This window comes from Phoca vitulina, unplaced genomic scaffold (assembly GCF_004348235.1).
Source record: "Phoca vitulina isolate PV1807 unplaced genomic scaffold, GSC_HSeal_1.0 scaffold89, whole genome shotgun sequence".
NCBI lineage: Eukaryota > Metazoa > Chordata > Mammalia > Carnivora > Phocidae > Phoca > Phoca vitulina.
Window position 1 is genome coordinate 833,602 of NW_022589792.1, and position 18,502 is coordinate 852,103.

The window sequence follows — 18,502 nt, forward strand, 5'->3', positions numbered from 1 at the left end:
CTCTGAGCATCAGTCTCCTTATTTATAGCCTGGGAATACCAACAATACCTCCCTCACAAGGTTTTGGGGAGGATCAAATAGGATAAGGTATAGAAAGTATTTTACATGGTGTATGACACATAGTAAGAGCTTATGACATGTTAGCTGTCATTATTCAGGCTGATTATTACTGACTGCTATGGACCGAATGTTTGTGTCCCCTCAAGTTCACGTGCTGAAGCCCTATGTTGAAGAATGGTATTTGGAGGGGTGCCTGGGTGGTTCAGTTGGTTAAGCAACTGCCTTCGGCTCAGGTCATGATCCCAGGGTCCTGGGATCGAGCCCCACATCGGGCGCCTTGCTGAGCGGGGAGTCCACTTCTCCCTCTCCTTCTGCCTGCCGCTCCCCCTGCTTGTGCTCTCTCTCTCTCTCTCTGTCAAATAAATAAAAATTTTAAAATCTTAAAAAAAAAAAAAGAATGGTATTTAGAGGTGGAACCTTTGGGAGGTAAGTAGGTCATAATGTTGGAGCCCTCACGAAGCGGATCAGTGTCTTTATAAGAAAAGGAGACTAGATCTCTCTCTCCTTCCCTCCCTGTCCCTGTCTCTCTCTCCCTCTCTCTCTCTCTCTCTGTCCCCCTCTCCCCCCAGCCCCCCACGTGAGGATACAAAGAGGACACAGCTGTCTGGAACCAGAGAGTCCTTACCAGAATCCAACCATGCTAGCACTCTGATCTCAGACTTCCAGCATCAAAAACAGTGAGAAATAAATTTCTGTTGTCTAGGCCACCCTCTCTAAAGTATTTTTTTATAACAGCTAAGACACCAACCTCAACTTAACCAACACACCATGCCTTCTGTCATGTATTACTCGCTGCCCAAAACACACAGACTGGTCTTGTCTAAGAGGCTTTGCTCTAAATCCCATGAACTCCTGCTCCAATCGGTTGAGTTCTATTCTTAGGTATGGTGCCTTGAGTTTATTCCCAAGTCTGTTTATGTCAGTTGCCCTTGCTATTGGAGTCATGTGACTTAATGAAAGTTTACAACAACTGATGGAATGCAGAAAGGAAAAGAAAGATGTCTACCAAATCTAAGTTAAATGGAAAAGACTCAATAAAAAGGGAAGTCACTAAAAAAAGTCACGTCAAATGAGGCATATGCACAAGATAACTGCCAGATGGAGATGACAAAAGTGTGGAACTCTGGAAGGATTCTGCACTTGGATTTCTTCCCAAGTGTCTAAGTTTCTGTTCCACTTTATATAAACCCAAACTATAAATCTTCAGTGATGTAATGTGGGTGTGGTTTAGGCAGAAAGACATGTCTAATCAGCAGCCTCAACCATCAAAAAATTGGCAAACAAATGTACATTTTTATATAAGTACATTTTATTGTAAGTTATAATTCAATATATGTAAGACATGGATTTTTTTTTTTTTTTTTTTTTTTTTTTGTGATTCTCCTCCTTACTGGCTTTGTTTCAACCAACCCTAATCACACCAAATAAGAAGGATCGTATAGTTTTATTATCAAAATTATCAATGCTATTATAATCAAATGGATGAGATAAAGACTACTGGTATCTCCATTTTACAATGAAGCAAGTGGGCTCAAGAGACTCGTCCAAGGTCACTTAGCAGATAAGGAGTGGGTATTTGAACCCAAGTCTGATACCAAAGCTCACAGCTTATGCTGTCTCTTAGTGACCCAGGGGGTGGACAGCTCACTCCCCTAGACCACAACCTGGCCCTCCAGATGTTAATCAATCTCTGAATGCTGTCCTTGCCCACCCTCTACCCCTTAGCTTCTTACCTTAGGGCCTGGACGTCCTGGGTAACCCGGGAGACCTGGCACCCCAAGCTTGCCCTACAGAGAAATTATGGGACAAATGTCAGAAATTGCAACCTGAAGGTCAGAAAAGAAAGGGCAGGATGGCTGGAGCATGGTGACAGGGGCAATAGGGTGAGATTCAGGGAGTTCAAGTCTTGGCTCCTGCCTGCTAGGGGCATATCTTTGGGCAACTCATTCTATTCTATTCTGTTCTATCTCAGCTTCCTTGTCTGCAAAATGGGGATAAAAATTCCTGTTGCCTGTGGTGGTTTTGGGGATAAAAATCAGATACTGTGCATGAAATTGCTCTGTATTGCTGAGTTAAGGAATTAGAGATGGTAAGTGTGGTAGCAGCCTTCTGAGGTTGGAGATAAAAGAGCCAAGGGCAGAAGGCAAAGGGCCAGGGAACATCTTGGCTGCAGGATGGGAAGCCATAGAGTAGACTGGAGAGGGTGACCAAGGTCCATTCACCTTCTCCCCAGCTGAGCCTGGGGGACCCTCCTCGCCAGCCAGCCCCTCCTGCCCCTTCAGCCCTTCCGGACCATCCTCTCCCCGGGGGCCGGGGGGGCCGGGGAGCCCCTGGAATAGAAAGGAGGTGTCAGACCCTGAGTCACTCCTGCTCCCTCCAGCCCCCTATCTGAGCCCCAGCACCCTCCTCCCTTCACTGTCTTCCCCAAGTGCCCCAGAACCACTAGATCCCTCATCTAGAAGTCATCTTACCCGATCTCCTTTGAGCCCCACATCGCCCTTGAAGCCCGGGAAGCCATCCTCTCCCTAGGTGGGAGAGAGTGTAGAGGTCAGAGGTCAGGGCTTCAGGGAAGGGATACAACCAGAGTCCCATTATTAGGGCTCCCCCCCCAACCAGGACCCTCCTCTCTTCTCACCTTCTCTCCTTTCTCCCCCTGGAGACCCCGGTTGCCAGAGGTACCCTGAAAAATAAAAAAGATCTCAAGTCCCTTCCCTGCTTACAAAGGGCCCTCCAACTCAGTCCCCTGCCCAAAACAGTCAGGACAGTCCCAAAAGGATACTGGACAGGAGTGGAAGGGGGCAGCCTTAGAGGAAATGATCTTTCTCCAACGCTGCTAGTGTGGTGTGCAAGAGGCTGCCTCTCCACCCCTCTTCCCACTGGCAACCTCCCAGGGTCATCTGTGTGGGGGTGTGCAGGGAAGGCCAAATTTCCGAGTAATTGATTCCAATCTCCCGGGGACACTGTGTCCACAGTTCCTTCTGGCAGGAGAAAGAGGATGAACATTCCAGGCCCCAGTCTCATTCTAAAGGCAAAGGAATGCTCCCCATTGTGCTGGCTACAATGCGACTCTGTGCCTGGCAACAAGGCGAGTCTGTACTTAGCTACAGCAAGGCTGCTCAGTTCAAGCCCAGGTGCCCAAACCCTGGCCTTGGGTTGCAATGAAAACTGCACTTGGCTACAATGTGACTGAGCTCAGAGACTGTAATGAAATTGCACTTGGATACAACATAACTGTGTTTTGACAATAGCATGATTGTCTCCAGCCACAGAGAGACATATGTAACCGAGCTCAGAAACTATAATGAAATTGCACTTGGATACAACATAACCATGTTTTGAGAATAGCATGACTGTCTCCAGCCACAGAGAGACACAATGTAACTGAGCTCAGTGACTATAATGAAGTTGTACTTAAATACAATATAACTGTTTTGACAATAGCATGACTATCTCCAACCACAAGGGTATTCACTTGACCACAATGTAACAAAGCTTAGGCTACCATGATTCTCTGACCCCGGCTACAATGTAATTAGACTCAGTTACAACATAGGCTTCAACTATATATAACTGTGCCTGGTTACAATGTAACTCTGAGTTTGGCCACCCATAGGACTCTGTGGCTGACTACAATATAGCCCCCTCCTTGGTTATAGCATAACTGAGCTTGCCTACAATGCAAAAATGTGGTGAGTTGCTTCTTGGCTACCACCAAACTCTGTTCTTAGACCACAGGTACCATTCTTGGCTACAGTGTAACTGGACTCATATTAGATGTGAATTCCAATGCCTCTGCCCTTGGTCAACAGTATAGCTCTTGGTTGATCCCAGCATTTTTGTGCTTGAGGATCACATGGCTCTGGGCTTGAGTTAAAACCCAACTGTCTGCTTCACTACAGTGTGCTGACCTGGACCACGTTTATAGTGAAATGGGTCCAGCCTCTGATGGACCTAACTATTCTCAACTACAAGGCAACAACTACAGTACTTCCCTTTGGCTGTTCAGCTCCAAGTAATGCACACACTTCTATGTATGGTCACTCAGATTGAAACCCCACTCCCACCACACCTCTCCTAGCTGACTGATACCTCTCACCACACATGCACACGTTTCTTATGAACCTGGTTCCCCGGGGCCAATGTCAATGACTCATCCCTACTTGCAGGCACCAAGTATCACATACCTTCACACCCCGAGGTCCAGGATAGCCCGGGGGTCCTGCTGACCCTTGTGGACCCTGAGATGGAGATAAGATCAGTGCCATCCTGTTCTACCCCTACCCCCACTGTGTTCCCAGTGCCCTCATCTCTCTCCTTGTGAGCCCTGCCTATCAACCCTCATCCCCAACCCAGTCTCTCCTGAGGGCCACTCACCTGGGCCCCTTTCTCTCCCGTGGGGCCCTCATGGCCTGGGTGACCCTGGGGAAAGGAGTTGTCAGAGACCAAGATTTGCCATCCAAATTCCCAAGCCTCCCCCTTCTCCTTCCTCCTTTTGCCCAAACCCAGGTCTCACCAGAGGGCCATCAGATCCTGGAATGCCTGGAATTCCTGGGTTTCCAGGGGGACCCTGAAAGAAGATGAACAGTAGGGGGAGACGGATGGGTCTCGGAGTCTGGCACCCCACCAGGAACAGCCTTACTCAGACCTGCAGCTACTCAAAGTCACAGAACAAGCATATCCCACAGGCTAGGAAATCTCTCCCTAGCTTTGCCCAGACTTGCTGTGTGATCCTGGGCAAGCCTCCTTCCCTCTCTGAGCCCCAGAAATCCTCCATCTCTGGGAGAGTTGAGACAAGGGAGGTAAAAACAGTGTTGGGGGGGGAACTCCCCAGCCACATCCTTTTCTTCAGAAGTGCCTCTGTCTTCATCTGATGAGAGGTGGGCCCAGGCAGGCATGAGGTGACCCCCTATGTTCTACAAATAGTGGATAGGTCCAGAAGTGGGCACCTTGGACCAACTAAGCCAATCAGATTTTCTTCTGAAATTTTGAGGTAAGCGACACCTCACTTCATAGAAACTATAATCAGATGGATTTGGGTAAAGAAACTATAAGGTCAAGAGGAGCTAGGGGCTGAAATTGTGATTAAAGCAGCACAAAACCGTGTAGAAATGGAACTTGGGGGTGAGGACAGACTAAGATATGTGCAGCAAGAAGTCTGTTTGCATGGGGAGATAGAACAGATGTGCACAGGAATAAAGATGACACCACAGGGCCCCAGAGAAAGGGCTTTCCTGGCCCATGGGTCTTGCTAATATTTGCAATGACTGGCATCTGTGGGTTCCCCGAAATCCAGATAATATGCGATCTAGCTTTGGTGGATTTGTGTTTCTCCCAACCAACCCTTCCCTAACAATGATATTTTTTTTAAACTCTGGGCTTGTTTAAGGAATGTTGCAATTTATCATTACCCAGGGCTAATAAAAGGGTCCTGGGTGGGAAGCTTTTCCTGCAGATAGAGCTGAAGGAAGAAGACCGGAGAGGGTGGTGGTAGGTGGGGCTGTCACTTACCTTCTCCCCAGGAGTGCCAATGGGTCCCTGAGGGCCAGGGAGTCCCTGGAAACATAAAAAAGAAGGTAAAGGTGGGGTGCCGGGCTGGCTCAGTTGGTTAGGCAACCGACTCTTGATTTCAGCTCAGGTCATGCTCTCAGGGTTGTGGGATTGAGTCCCGCATCAGGCTCCATGCTGAGCATGGAGCCTACTTAAGATTTTTTTTCTCTCTCTCTCTTCCTCTGCCCCTTCTCTGCTTGCTCTCTCTCTTTAAAAAAAGGGGTGAAGAAAGGCATGAGAAATGGGTAGTGAGCTGGGAAGTGGAAAGGCTGGGAGTTGTCTATGACCTTGGCTGACGACTACCACCCCCCAATTATTGAAAATGATAGCTCAAACCTGGGACCCGGGATTTCCCTGCTGTCCTGGAGGGCCTGGTTCTCCTGGAGGACCCTGGGGAGAGAGTGGGGGTGCTGTGAAGCTGAAAGGGATCATGGTGTTGAAGTGTCAGTGAAGTTGAAATAGGAGTCATGGGAGTGGACAGGGATATGGATGGATGATCACAGAATCAGGACATCAGAAAGCATTAGGGGACAGAAGGCAGAACACGTACCACATTTCCTTTGGCTCCTGGAGCACCATCAATTCCAACTACACCCTGGGGGGAGGAGAGGGTGTGAGACCCGGGCAGATACCACACCGGAGCCTGAGTCTGAGACACTGAGAGGCACGGGTGGAAAGATGAGTGGGCAGAGAAACCAGGTAACAGAAATGGACATGCAGAGGGGACAGAGGTGGGAAAAGGACAAGCAGGGATGTGGACAGAAAGTGACATTCTCACCGGCCGTCCCAGGGGACCAGGGGAGCCTCTAGGGCCGATCAGTCCTCGGGGGCCCTGCAAGGAGGTAGGAGCATTATTCCAGCATCACTGCTCTGAGGCCCCATGAATCATGACTCCCTCCCCCGTGCCAGGCAAAGGATCCAGAGGTCCCTAATACTCACTGGTTCCCCAGCCTGGCCAGTGGGCCCCGGAGGTCCTTCGGCTCCCTGTGGGAAAGCGTTCATCACTTGGTGATGGGGGAGGAGGAAAAACACTCAGAAAACCACCTTCCCTCATCTGGGCAGACTCTTCCAGAGGATCCGAGAGTCAGAGCTTGAGGCAATAACCAACAGACTGAGCACATGTGGTTCAGTCCAGGCCCCTGACCCCAATCCTGGGCCTGCAATCCTGAGTCTCACCTATTAACTCTGGTACTAGCCCCCAGCTCTCAATCTATCTTTTGGAGCCCCACCGAGGCTCCTGACCCTCGCCTCTCATCCTGTCCCCTGAATACTCTATTGCTCTCTCATTCTGGCTTTCTAGCTTCTAGACCATTCTCTCTCTTCCAAACTTACCTTCTTACCATCCTCTCCTGGGGGACCAGGTTGCCCCACATGGCCAAAGTCACCCTGGAGTTGGGAATAGAGGGGAGTTCAGAGTGGAAATGTGGGGATAGAGACCAGCCCCACAGGAAAGGAAATGAGGCACAAGGGATCAGAGCTCACACACAGGGATGGAGGCTCCAGTACTGGGGGTGGAGAGGGTGCCATGAATATCAGGAAGCTTGCTATGGGGGAGGGGCCTCATACACTCACCCTTTGCCCTTTCTCTCCAGGTAGCCCTGGCAAGCCATCAAAACCCCGATCACCCTGCACAAAGAGACACCACCTGAGCCCTGAGTCCTTGACCTGATGGTCCCTCCAAGTCCCAATCCTGACCTTATCACCCACCTTAGGTCCTGTGTCTCCTGGGAGGCCCCGAGCCCCATCTGCTCCAGAGCGGCCCTATCAGGGAGGTGACAGCATCAAGATACCTATTACTATTGGTTGAGTACTTTCCTCATGCAGAATCCTGGGGGATTCTCTGCGTACCAGTTTAACCTCCCAAATACATCTCAAAGCTGTCCATTATTCTTTATCTCTAGGCCCTTTGTTCTAGTCCATGTCACCACCATCATAAAAACTAAAATCTCCATTAAATGTCTAGCTCTGTGTTCCTCGTTGCATTTAAAACTGTCTGGAATTATCTTGTTCATCATCTCCCTCAGTGCACCAGTCTTTTCTTCTGCACGTGCCATTCCCTCTACTTAGAATACCCTTCCTCTCCTGTTTACCTGGTTATACCTCAGATCTCAGTTCAAGCATCATTCCGTCCAGAAAGTCCTCCTTGACTCTGTGACCTGGCCAGATACCTTCGTGACACACTCAGTAGAGTTGCCATTCTCTGTCCTCAGTTCCCTTATCCCACCAATGACACCAGCAGATCCTGGGGGCATGGAGCCAAGGCTCATGTTGGGTGTTGAGGGATGGATGAGGGATGACCTAAAGACCTACAAGTTACTCACCATCTTTCCCTCCCGGCCAGGGGGCCCAAGAGGTCCCTGAAGGCCTCGGGGACCCTAGAAGAGAAAAAAAAAAAAAAAAAAGGAGAATAAGAAGGAGGAACGACTTATTTTAAATCATCCTCTAGGAAGGGCAGTAATTGCAAAGGTACCCTTAGCCCCTTTGTCATTGTCCTCAAATAGCACTTTATCCTGTGGCTCTGGGAAAAGACCCTTCCCAACCAATCCTGTCCCCATCCCCACCAATCTCACCTGTGGCCCCATTTCTCCCATCTCTCCTTTCTGACCCGGATACCCAGGGAGACCCTTGGAGGAAGAGAGATGAGGTAATGGAGTTAGAGGGAGGTTCCCCCCTCCACTGAGGTATCCCCCCTCCTCCATCCAGACTCCTTACTCACCACAGGGCCTGGGCGCCCAGTGAGCCCTACTGGGCCAGGGGGACCTTTCATAGACAGCTGGAAAGATGGAGGGGAACAGAACTTCAGGTCTCCCAAAAACCCCAACACCCTCCCAAAAGGCATCTTCAGGAGACAAATATCCACCTGCCTCCTGACTAGCCTTCATTATTCCCCACCTCTGTCACTCTCTCAATGTCCTCCCATTACCCCCTGTTGGTCCCTGATTACCCTCTACTCACCTGAGCCTGTTGCAGTACTGCCTGAGCCTGGGCTTGCTGGAAGGAGACTGGGGGTCCCTTGAGGGAGCTGCTTGCAAACTGGAACTAGGGGGCAGCTAGTCATGAGGGGAGCCCAAGGAGAGGCCCCCTCCTGGGTCAGGACTAAACCCCCAAGGATGTGCCACCCTATCTCCCTCTTACCGGCATCATGATCACAGTGCCTGGTAGACCCCGGATCCCATCAATGCCAGGGATTCCTGGGAGGCCAGCAGGACCCTGAGAGAGGGAGAGACAGAGGTAGATGGAGGCAGAGAGATGGACAGACAGAGAGATGAGAGAGGTGGAGGGGGAGAGGGGAGAGAGACAGAGAAAGATGGAGGCAGGGAGAGCGAGAAAGAGAGTAGGCAAGAGAAAGACAGAGGGAGGGAGAGTCATAAAAAGTGGCAGGGATGGAGAGACAGAGAAGACAGAGGTAGTGAGATGGAGAGAAAGAGGCAGAGAAAGACAAAGACAGGGAGAGGAGAGAAAGATGGGGAGACAGAGGGATGGAGGCAGGGGAGAGACAGAGACATAGGGAAAAAGACAGAGATGAAAAACACTCAAGGATAGAGACAAATGGAAGAGAAAAGCAGGGGAAGGCCCCCAGAGAAAGAAGAGGGGTAACAATTCACAGATGGGGAGAGAGATGAGCCGGCGAGGTCAATGCCAGCTTCAGCACGATGCCCTCAGTGCCTGCCTCTTGGGTCCATGTTCAGACATACAAGTTCCCAATTTCAGCTTCACAGCCTGAAACCTCACTCCCCCAGGATATAACCCAGAAGGAATTTCTTACCGGTAGACCAGGGTCTCCAGGGAATCCTGGGGGGCCAGGAGGGCCTGAGGGGCCAACCACCCCCTGTTGGGGACAGAGGAACAAAAATCATAAGAAGTGCAAAGCTTGAGCCAAGCCAACTTCTAACCCACCACTGACCCTGACCCCATGCACACCTCCTTACCCAACACTGAGCCATCCCTGGCCCCTCAATACTATACTGACCCACATCAACTCCCACCCCACTTTACATCCCGACCCCTATTTTGACTCATCCTATAAGCTTCAAACATGCAATAATCTTTTAATGATACTGCAACATTATTCCCCAACCCCCACCACAGGGACTCAAACACCCCAACTAGAAGAGAAAGGGGGTGGGATGCAGCCATGACTCACTCGAGGTCCTGGGGCTCCTGGAGGTCCCTCAAACTGCTGTCCCTGAGGGAGAAATGAGTGTGACCCCCATCCTAGCCCAGACCCCTCCACCTCCTCCTAGTCCCAGACCCTTCACCTGTTCAATCACTGCTGGTTCTCCTTTTGCTCCCTTCTCTCCAGCACCCTGGGGCAGGGGAATGAAGAGAAAAGAGATGTGAGTCCTGGCCATGGTCAAGGAGGAGAGTGTGGACTTTGGAGCATGCTATAGGGTCCTAATCCTGGAGCTGCCTCTCACTAGTTGAGTGATGGGGAGCAATTTATTCAACTCCTATGGCCTCACCTGCAGAATCAGTAGGTGAATGATAATTGTATATACCCCATGGGAAGAAGAATAAATTAAAACAATGGTTAGTACATAACAAGCACTCAGGGTAAGTTGGCTATGATTATCCCCCTCCTCTCCTGTCCAACACCAAGGCTAGAACCTGGGCTCCTTCCCTGTCTGCACTATTTTCCTAAGCAATCTTATCCAATCCCTTGGCTAAAGGCAGCATCACTCTGCTGTTGATTTCCAAGTCTTTATCTCCAGCTTAGACCATGTCCCTAGAACTCCAGAATCTTCTAACCAATCACCCACTTGACATCTCCATTTGGATGCCAAGCAGGGGTTGCCAATTTAGCACATCCAAAATGAGATCCTTGAGACTTCCCACCTGCTCTTCCTTTAGGCTTCCCCATTTTACTCAAAGGTGTCACCATGCATCTACCAAGCCATCCTTGCATCTTTCTCCATCTCCAGTAGCAAGACCAAAATGGAGCATGGTCCAAATCTGTCTACTTCTCTCTATCCCCACTGCCACAACCCTCATCTAGGTCACCAGGCTGTTGTCACACGGACTACTGGTTTCCCTGCTGCCTCTCTGGCTCCCCCTACAGTCCATATGCTGTTCAGCAGCCAGAAGGAGCTTTTAAAGTTCCAAATCAGATCATGCTCCATTCCAAGTGGCTTCTCATCATGCTTGGACTAAAAGCCAAACACACCATCCTACCCACAGAGCCATCCATTAGCACAGTTCCTGTCACATTAGAATCGTGCTAATATTTGTTGACTAAAGTGGGGTGGTGGGAAGGCATTCTAGGCAAGATAAAAAGAAGGCAAAAGAGAAAATGTGGTATGCGACTCCAGGCAGGAGTCCCTGCCACCCCCATCCCCCCAATACCCAAATCCTCAGACTCACAGGAAAGATCTGGAACTGAGTCTGCGATGGCAGTTCTGCTGCCCGGAAGTCAGGGCCCATGGTGGGGCCACCTCCTTCTTTGTCCTCTTTGGCTAACTTAGTCTCCAGGGTCCTTAGTTCGGTTCCATTGTCAGGGTCCAGGCCCCCCTGAGGACATTGGGACAGACCAAAGTTTGCCCCTGGGCCTCCTCATTGTCTGCCACCACCACTGCCCCAGGACTTTCCTTTCCAGCCCCATCCACTTCCCACTGACCTCTAGCATGGTGACATTGTGGCCGGTGGTCACAGTGGTGGTAATGACCAAAGGTGTGGGAGTCGGAGACAGAGTTGAAGCTGGTGTCTCTGTTTTGGGGATGTCGGTGGAGGTCTGCAACAGGGACAGGAGTATCAGGTCTGGGGTCAGTCCAATAAAGACAAAAAGAGGAGATAGGCTCTGCCCCCCAGGAGTGCCTAGTCTGGGGAGGGTAACAAAGGAGGATTCCCAAAAAACGCCAGAGGGGTGTTAGGTAGGGGGCTAGCCAGTGGAGGCACATGTGTGCTGACCAGATCAGAACAGCCAGCAGGGGGAGGCCTCCTGTGGAGGAGGAGCAAAGCTGGGCCAGGTCTGGGAGACCTGGAAGGCTGAGTGGGGCTGGCTCCAGAGCCCAGTGATCAGAGTCAAGGTCCAGTACTCAGGGCCAGACTCCTGGAAGCCTATCCTATGTGTCCTCTCCCAAGGCAGAGCTCAGTGGTCAGCCAGCCAGGCCACAGAGAGGCTTGGAGAGCTGCAGAGGAATTTGGTCAAGGGCACAAAGACGGTGGTAGAGGCCCAGGTGAGGGGCTGGGGCTGAGGAAGGGGTTGGAGAAGAGTTCTTTTTCTGGGTCTGAGTGATCTTTTCTTTATCTCCACTGATGCTGAGAACAGATGTAGTGCAACCAATGACTCTCCCCCAACCAGGGACCTCAGCCAATGGCCCACACCAAGGATGCCTACCCAGTGACCCACCAGCTAATGATCCCCTATTAATGGCCTCCAATTATTCCTACAACCAGTGACCCATTAACTCCAGTAACTCCAATTAATGACCCCCATCAATAACCCCTGACTAATGATCCCTACTAAGGGACTTAACCAATGACCCCTCCACTAATAACTCACATCATTGGCCTCACAGCAGTTATCCCCATAACCAGTGACCCAGCAGTGGTCCCCCAGGCAATGGCTCCAACCAGTTATTCTCCCATCCAGTGACCTCCCCAACTAATGACCCCAACCAGTGACCTCCTCCACAATAAGCACTAGCTAGTGGCCCCCCAACTAATAAGCCCCACCAGTGACCCCTTAATCATTTATTTCCCTAACCAGTGATCCTCTAACAATGAACACCCATGAGTGAGCCCAACTATTGCTCCCCAACCAGTGATCCCCAAACAGTAATTTCACTAACCAATGACCCATCAATGACTTCCCAACTAATAACCTATCAGGGATTCCCAAACCAATTATCTCATCCATGACCCCTTGAAAGTCATTCCTTCAACTGGTGATTCCAGTTGGTGACCCCACTAATGCCTTTTAATCAGTGGTCTCCCACTGATGACCTACCTTCCCAACTGATGATCCCCAGCAATGACCTCCCACCATTAACCCTAAACCAGTGATACCACTAACACCAACAGTGGTCTCTATCATGACTTCCAACAATGATCTCCACCTAGGAACCTCCCAAACATGGACCTCAATCAATATCTCCCTATAGTGACCCCCCAACCAGCAATCTCTTTCAGGGAAGCCAAAGAATGCCCCCAAATTAGAATCCCCCAATGAATAACCCTCACCAATGACCCCAATGAGTCAACCTCAAACTGACACTCTAACTAATGAAACCATTATTCACCCCAGCTAATGGCTGTCCTTAGTAGCCCTCATCAAGAACCCTCTGATAGTAAGGTACTCATCTGGGTGTGCCCCCTTCCTCCAGCCCCTAAAACTGGATGTTTGGGGGCAGAGATGGGAAAACTCATAAGACAGTACCAGCCGCTCCCCACCCCCCCACACACACACATAATTATCAGTCAGCTGAGAAAAGTCAAAGGTCAGGGATTGGAGACCAAAGGCAGAGAGCTTGGATGAGGCGCCAGCAATCAGTGGGAATCAGAGACCAGAGGTCAGGCAAAGAGCAGAGGTGAGTGGTCATAGATCCCTTACCTGGTTCTCCAGGGAGCCAGGAGGTGGGCTTGGGGTCAAAGTTTCCTTGTTCTTCTTCTTCCTCCCCTTCCCCTTACGACCTCGCCCTTTTTTCTTCCCTTTTCCCTTCCCCTTCCGTCGAGGGGGAGGAGTTTCTGGCTCACCCTGGGGCACCTGGGAAGAGGACCCCCATTAGGTCCAGAGCCCCTCAATGGAGGCCCCATTACTCAGTCATCTGGGACCATGCTGGCACATGGCCCATTGGTCCTGTTTTGAAGCCAGGGCTCACTCAGCCCTGTGACCTAAGGTCAATCATATGCTCTGGGGCTAGGAATCACTCAGTTATATGACCTAGGTCAAGGTCACTCATGCCTAGGATCTTTTTGAGGGCAGGAGTCACTCTGTCCCACAGATAAGGGTCAGAATTCACTCATTCCTGAGACCTGGAGCCAGAGATGACTCAGCCTGTGACCTCAGGACAAGCCCCTCACTCACCCCTGTGGTTATAGGGTCCAGGTTGTCACAGCCGGGAAGGTATCGCTCACAGGCCTGGAAGGCAGCCTGAGGATCTGGGCTTATCAGCAACTCCTGAATATCTCCCTGGGGAGAGAATGGGGGTCAGGGAAGGGAGCCACAGGCTGCCTCTGACACCCCATCGCAAGCACCAAGGCTCCCTCAACCCAGAGCACCCTAAGTATAAGGAGGGGGTGGCCCCACCACAGCCCCAGCAATCCCTATGCCCCTCAAAATTGAGAGGAGGAAGATTCTATCATGGCCACACCAAATCACAACCACAAACCATACCCCACAACATCTGTCCCATCAGGAGGCACATTTATTCCTTTGCTCTCAGGCACATGGTGACACATAAAACGTGCCAGGTGCCCTTCCAGGCTTTGGGGATAAGGAGTGGAACAAGATGGATGTGGTCCCTGGCCCACTGGAGGGGACACATATCACAACCACACACAGCACAGTCACCACACCAAAAACACATCTGTCACCAGCCACACAATGCCATGCCTTGCCAGCACCCAACATCACAACCACCTGCACACAGTTACACATCATAACAACCAGTGGAGTCCCGTGTCACCAGCTTATTCTCCCACCACAAGTCAAGTATGTGCCATCATGCATTATCGTTTTGTGTCTCTACAATCTCACACACCATGAAGATGCACAGTGATGCATGCTGCTCCCTCTTCTCAGCTTCCTGGCACAAGGTTGAAGCTGGACATCTCCCTTTTCCTATCTCTTCTCCACATTCAGGCTGTGGACAAAACTCCCCCCCATTCTGTCTCGGTTTCCCCTATCCCTGAACCCCTACCTCAAAAGTCTCCTCCCCGAGGTCCTGGGTCCCCAACACAGTGAGTCCAGCTGTGCTAATGAATCGAGGCCCGTGGCCCAGGGTGGGGGGCTGAGGCTCACAGTCAGCCACCAGAGTCACCATCCTGCCATCCACACTGACTGCCACACGGTGCCACCTGCAAGGGGACAGTCTCAGTGGGGGGTGCTTCTCACCCCACTTCTCTCTAGACCCCAACTTTCCCTATACTCACCTGCCATCCATGAGGTTGACTTGCTGGGGGAGGGGGCTGAAGGAGTCACCTAGGAGGCCCAGAGCTGGCCCCAGAGCCAGGCCCAGCTGCCGAGTACCACCCTCATCATAAATGGATAGAAGGACAGACTGGTTGGCTGGCTGGCCCCGCAGAGTGATCAGCATGGAAAAGTTCTCAGGGAAGTGCCCATCTAAAGGGGCAGAGGGAAAGGGGCAGCTTAGATGGCTTAGCAGTGACCCATGCTCCCAGAATGACCCCCTCCTACCCCTTCTGCACTGACTCACCTGGAAAGAGCTCCCACGTGGGGATGCCAAGTGTGCTGGCCTTGCCAACCCTGAATGCCCGGTCACCCTCTGGGGCCCTCTGGGGGCAGAGGCCAGGCCCCTCAAGGACCCCAGCCTGGCCCCCTTGCACGCCCAGGGCCTTCAGCACATCCACAGGGCCTGCTGTAGAGAGAAGCCAGGGTGCAGGGCAGTTAAAACAAACCCAGGACTCCAAGTGAGTAGCTCAGATTTGGGGAATTCGGCCTCCTGCTGTGTTTGTGGGTCAGGGAGAAGAAGCAGGCCTGGGACCTGCACCCACCTCACTACCCCACAGCTGTTCCAGCTTCATCTGCCTGTTGACTCCTGTTTTGTTTTGTGTTTTTTTTTTTTTCTCCCCTTGGTTTTTTGGTGAGGAAAAAAAAGCTGACCTACTTCTGGGATGAATCAAGGCTTCCTGGCCTGAGCCCCAGAGCCAGACTGTCCCCTTCTCTGTACTCCCCCGCACTGACTCCCTGGGGCTGCTTCCCCGGCCTGAAGCCCCCTGCCAGGGGAAACCCGCTTGGAGAGGAGGGGCTCCTTGTGTGTGTGTTTTTCCTCTACCACTTCCCTCTGACCTCCTCCTTTGACCACCACTTCCTCTGAACTCCTCCTCCTTGACCATCATCACCCATGATCTGCTCCCTTTCTCCACTACCTCTCCTAACTTCTTCCTTCTGACCTCCTCCGTGATCACCATCACCCATGACCTCCTCCCTCTGCCTATCCCAGTCATCTCTATCTGACCTGTGACCTCCCCATTTTATCACCCTCTCTGACCTCCTCCTTACGACCACCTCTCTCTAATAACCTCCTGACCTCCTCCCTGTGACCCTATGCCTCTCATGCCAGGAAAGGAAGGAACCGGTCTGGCCCAACCAGATCCGAATCCAGGCCATCCTACAAGCCCCACCCCATACAGCAGGCCAGTGCTAAGTGGAACCACATGGCTTGGGCAGGGGAGGGTGGGGGCTTCCCCTGGGCCCAAAGCCCCTGCCTGCTCTCCCCTTCCCCCAGCAGACTGTCCCACTGACCCCCTGACCCAGCCTCTTGGCAGGAGCCAGTTCTATCAAATTTGCCCATGACCTCACCCTGGGGGCGGTTCTGCTGACCTCACCAGTGGGAGTCAGGGTAGGGGGCCAGACTTGGGGGAGATAGGGGCTTGGATGAGGGACCCCCGTCCGGCTCCTCCTGGGTCAGATCCTTCATTCTCCAAACCTTACAGACGCCTATTCCAGCCTCAGCTCATTCTTGCTCTCAACTCCTGTTCTTTCTTTCTTCTCTCCCCCTCCCTGCCCTCTCTCTCTGTCCCACTTTCTGTGCTGGTCTTTCCAGGTCCCTCTCTGCGTCCAACTCTGAATCAGTGTCTCTCTCTGTCTTACTTCCTAGCTCTCTCTCTGTGTCTATTGGTATTTCATATGTATATCTGTGTGGATTACTCTCCCCCTCCCCCTTTCTCTCCCTCCATCCACGCCCCCCAATTCTGCTGCCACCACCAGCCCCCACTCTAATTGCTTGTTCTCTGGCTGGGCTGTCATTAAGAAGTATTTGGGTTACAGTCCCCTGGGACTAGGATCTGAGCTCCCAGGCTCTGTCGACCACAAGGGTCACTCCCCCATGGAATGATCATCCCAGCTGCCCCCTCTCCAGGCTGGGGCCCAGTGGAGGGCTGAGCTCCATGACCCCATTCAGTGTGGCTCTCCCCTCACCCAGATCCCTGTCTTTGTGCTGGGGGAAGGGGTGTCCTCTCAACCAGCTGCTCATTCACACTGAAAAAGTCCTTCCCAGCACCTAACCCAAACATCTCCTGCTTCAATCTTGCATCTCCTCTGTAATGACCTTTCAGAAACTGACTGCCCTTTCTTTTCATGGCTGGCTTTGTGACAAGGAGACACACAAGAGGCATTGAGTCCTGCCTGCAGGGCCAGAGGGTGGGGGTTTGTCAGCGACCCGGCCTGGCCTTCCTCCACACTCTCCCCTGTGCTGGTCAGGGCCCCAGGGAGATGTTGGATGGGGTCTAGGATAGGAAGGGAGGCAGGCAGGGACTAGGTGTGACATGGTTGGGATCTCCTCAGAAAGGCAGGAGAGCATAGGTGTGTGTGTGCCCTTGTATACGGGCATGAGATTGTGCAAGCATGGGTGTGACTCTATATGGACCAGGGAATGGCTGAGCTTGTGATTTGTGGATGTGTCAGTGTGTGCCAAGTATTTGGACTCCGACGGAGGACCAGGTGCTGTTGTTTGGTGTGTGGCTGGGAGTCCATGTGAGTTGGGGTCCTGGGTCCTGGCAGTGAGCAGGTGATGCAGGTGAGTCTGTGACTGTAATAGATCAGACTCCAGATGGGGGAATGTGGTTATACGTGAGAGTACGGCCAAGTCGGCGAGTAGGTGACTGGTTGTGAATGCTGACAGGGTTGTGTGGATACCAGCGGAAGCATGCGCTGGAGCTGCAAGGCGTAGGAGGGTGACAAAGGCTGTGACCCTGTGGCAGGTGGCTGCTGGGGTTGCTGGGGCGTGGGCACCGGTGTTTAACATTCCTGGTGTCCCAGAGGGCTTATATATTCTGAATGGATGCCTGAGATTGCACGACTGTGTGGATGTGTGAGCATGGGAATTGGGACATGGGCCAGTTTGGGATAATCCGCGTGAGCAGGCACCTCCCTGGACTCCAGAGAAGGTGAGAAAGTGTAGGACGGTGTCTGCGTGTGTGTATGTGTGTGTGTGTGTGTGTGTGTGTGTGTGTGTGTGTTGGGGGCTGAGTTCACATTAGAGAGGGATTTCCAGAAGGGCCTAGCCCAGCCTCTCTCAGACCAGAGATGCCACTTGAGGGACCGACCTTCCCAAAGCCCTGGGCGCCCCCAACCCAGAACCCTGCGGGGCGGAGCGCGGCGTCCAGCCAGAAGCGCGCAGCTGGGCGTGCGTCAGCGCTGACTCACTCGTCCGGCGGCCCCCTGGACCCCTTGAGGCCCCTGAGAAATTCCTCAAGAAAAACACCCGCGGGTCGCTCAGCTGGGGGCAGCGACTTCCACTTCCGCCCCCGCCCGCGCTCCGCCCCGCCCCGCCCCGCGCCCCGCCCCGCCTCGCCCCTCACCGCAGCCCTCCCGAGGCCCTGTCCATGGTGCTGATCGCGGCTCTGGGGCGCGCGGGGTGGGGGGAGGGGAGAGAAGTAGGGGCAGAGGAGGTGGGGGCGCGCCAATTGGAGGCAGAGGAGGGAGAGGAAGAATAGGACGAAGCCATTAGGGGAGATGCAAAGGAAACTGAATCCCCGATTAGCCCCCTCCCATACTCGTCCTCACTCACCATCACCCCCAGAAACATCCACTCACGTCGTCCTGGGCCATTATTTACATCCCCAAATCACAACCGAACCCCTCGTCGGGTCACCCAAAGACAATCACACACGTAACACACGATTATTCTCTAAGTCAGCCCCACACAGACACACCCACAACTCACAATCACACACTTGGCCAGGGATCACCCATCACACATATTCATACAATAAT

General features: G+C 52.2%; 1 protein-coding gene across 1 annotated transcript in view; it reads right to left on the bottom strand.

Annotated features, from left to right (window-relative positions):
• The window catches only part of COL5A3 (collagen type V alpha 3 chain), a 36,970-nt gene that overhangs the window by 17,897 nt on the left and 571 nt on the right, over positions 1-18,502 (bottom strand). The window contains exons 2-31 of the mRNA XM_032396041.1: positions 14,982-15,140; positions 14,698-14,887; positions 14,466-14,622; positions 13,631-13,735; positions 13,157-13,309; positions 11,222-11,335; positions 10,969-11,115; positions 9,867-9,914; positions 9,752-9,793; positions 9,374-9,436; positions 8,743-8,817; positions 8,563-8,646; positions 8,324-8,380; positions 8,178-8,231; positions 7,929-7,982; positions 7,315-7,368; positions 7,180-7,233; positions 6,940-6,993; positions 6,547-6,591; positions 6,386-6,439; positions 6,158-6,202; positions 5,944-5,997; positions 5,569-5,613; positions 4,574-4,627; positions 4,435-4,479; positions 4,245-4,298; positions 2,696-2,740; positions 2,532-2,585; positions 2,283-2,390; positions 1,794-1,847 (exon numbers count right to left, since the gene is read on the bottom strand). Coding sequence (XP_032251932.1) covers positions 1,794-1,847; positions 2,283-2,390; positions 2,532-2,585; positions 2,696-2,740; positions 4,245-4,298; positions 4,435-4,479; positions 4,574-4,627; positions 5,569-5,613; positions 5,944-5,997; positions 6,158-6,202; positions 6,386-6,439; positions 6,547-6,591; positions 6,940-6,993; positions 7,180-7,233; positions 7,315-7,368; positions 7,929-7,982; positions 8,178-8,231; positions 8,324-8,380; positions 8,563-8,646; positions 8,743-8,817; positions 9,374-9,436; positions 9,752-9,793; positions 9,867-9,914; positions 10,969-11,115; positions 11,222-11,335; positions 13,157-13,309; positions 13,631-13,735; positions 14,466-14,622; positions 14,698-14,887; positions 14,982-15,140 — 2,321 coding nt within the window. The remainder of the gene's footprint in view (positions 1-1,793; positions 1,848-2,282; positions 2,391-2,531; positions 2,586-2,695; positions 2,741-4,244; positions 4,299-4,434; positions 4,480-4,573; positions 4,628-5,568; positions 5,614-5,943; positions 5,998-6,157; positions 6,203-6,385; positions 6,440-6,546; positions 6,592-6,939; positions 6,994-7,179; positions 7,234-7,314; positions 7,369-7,928; positions 7,983-8,177; positions 8,232-8,323; positions 8,381-8,562; positions 8,647-8,742; positions 8,818-9,373; positions 9,437-9,751; positions 9,794-9,866; positions 9,915-10,968; positions 11,116-11,221; positions 11,336-13,156; positions 13,310-13,630; positions 13,736-14,465; positions 14,623-14,697; positions 14,888-14,981; positions 15,141-18,502) is intronic.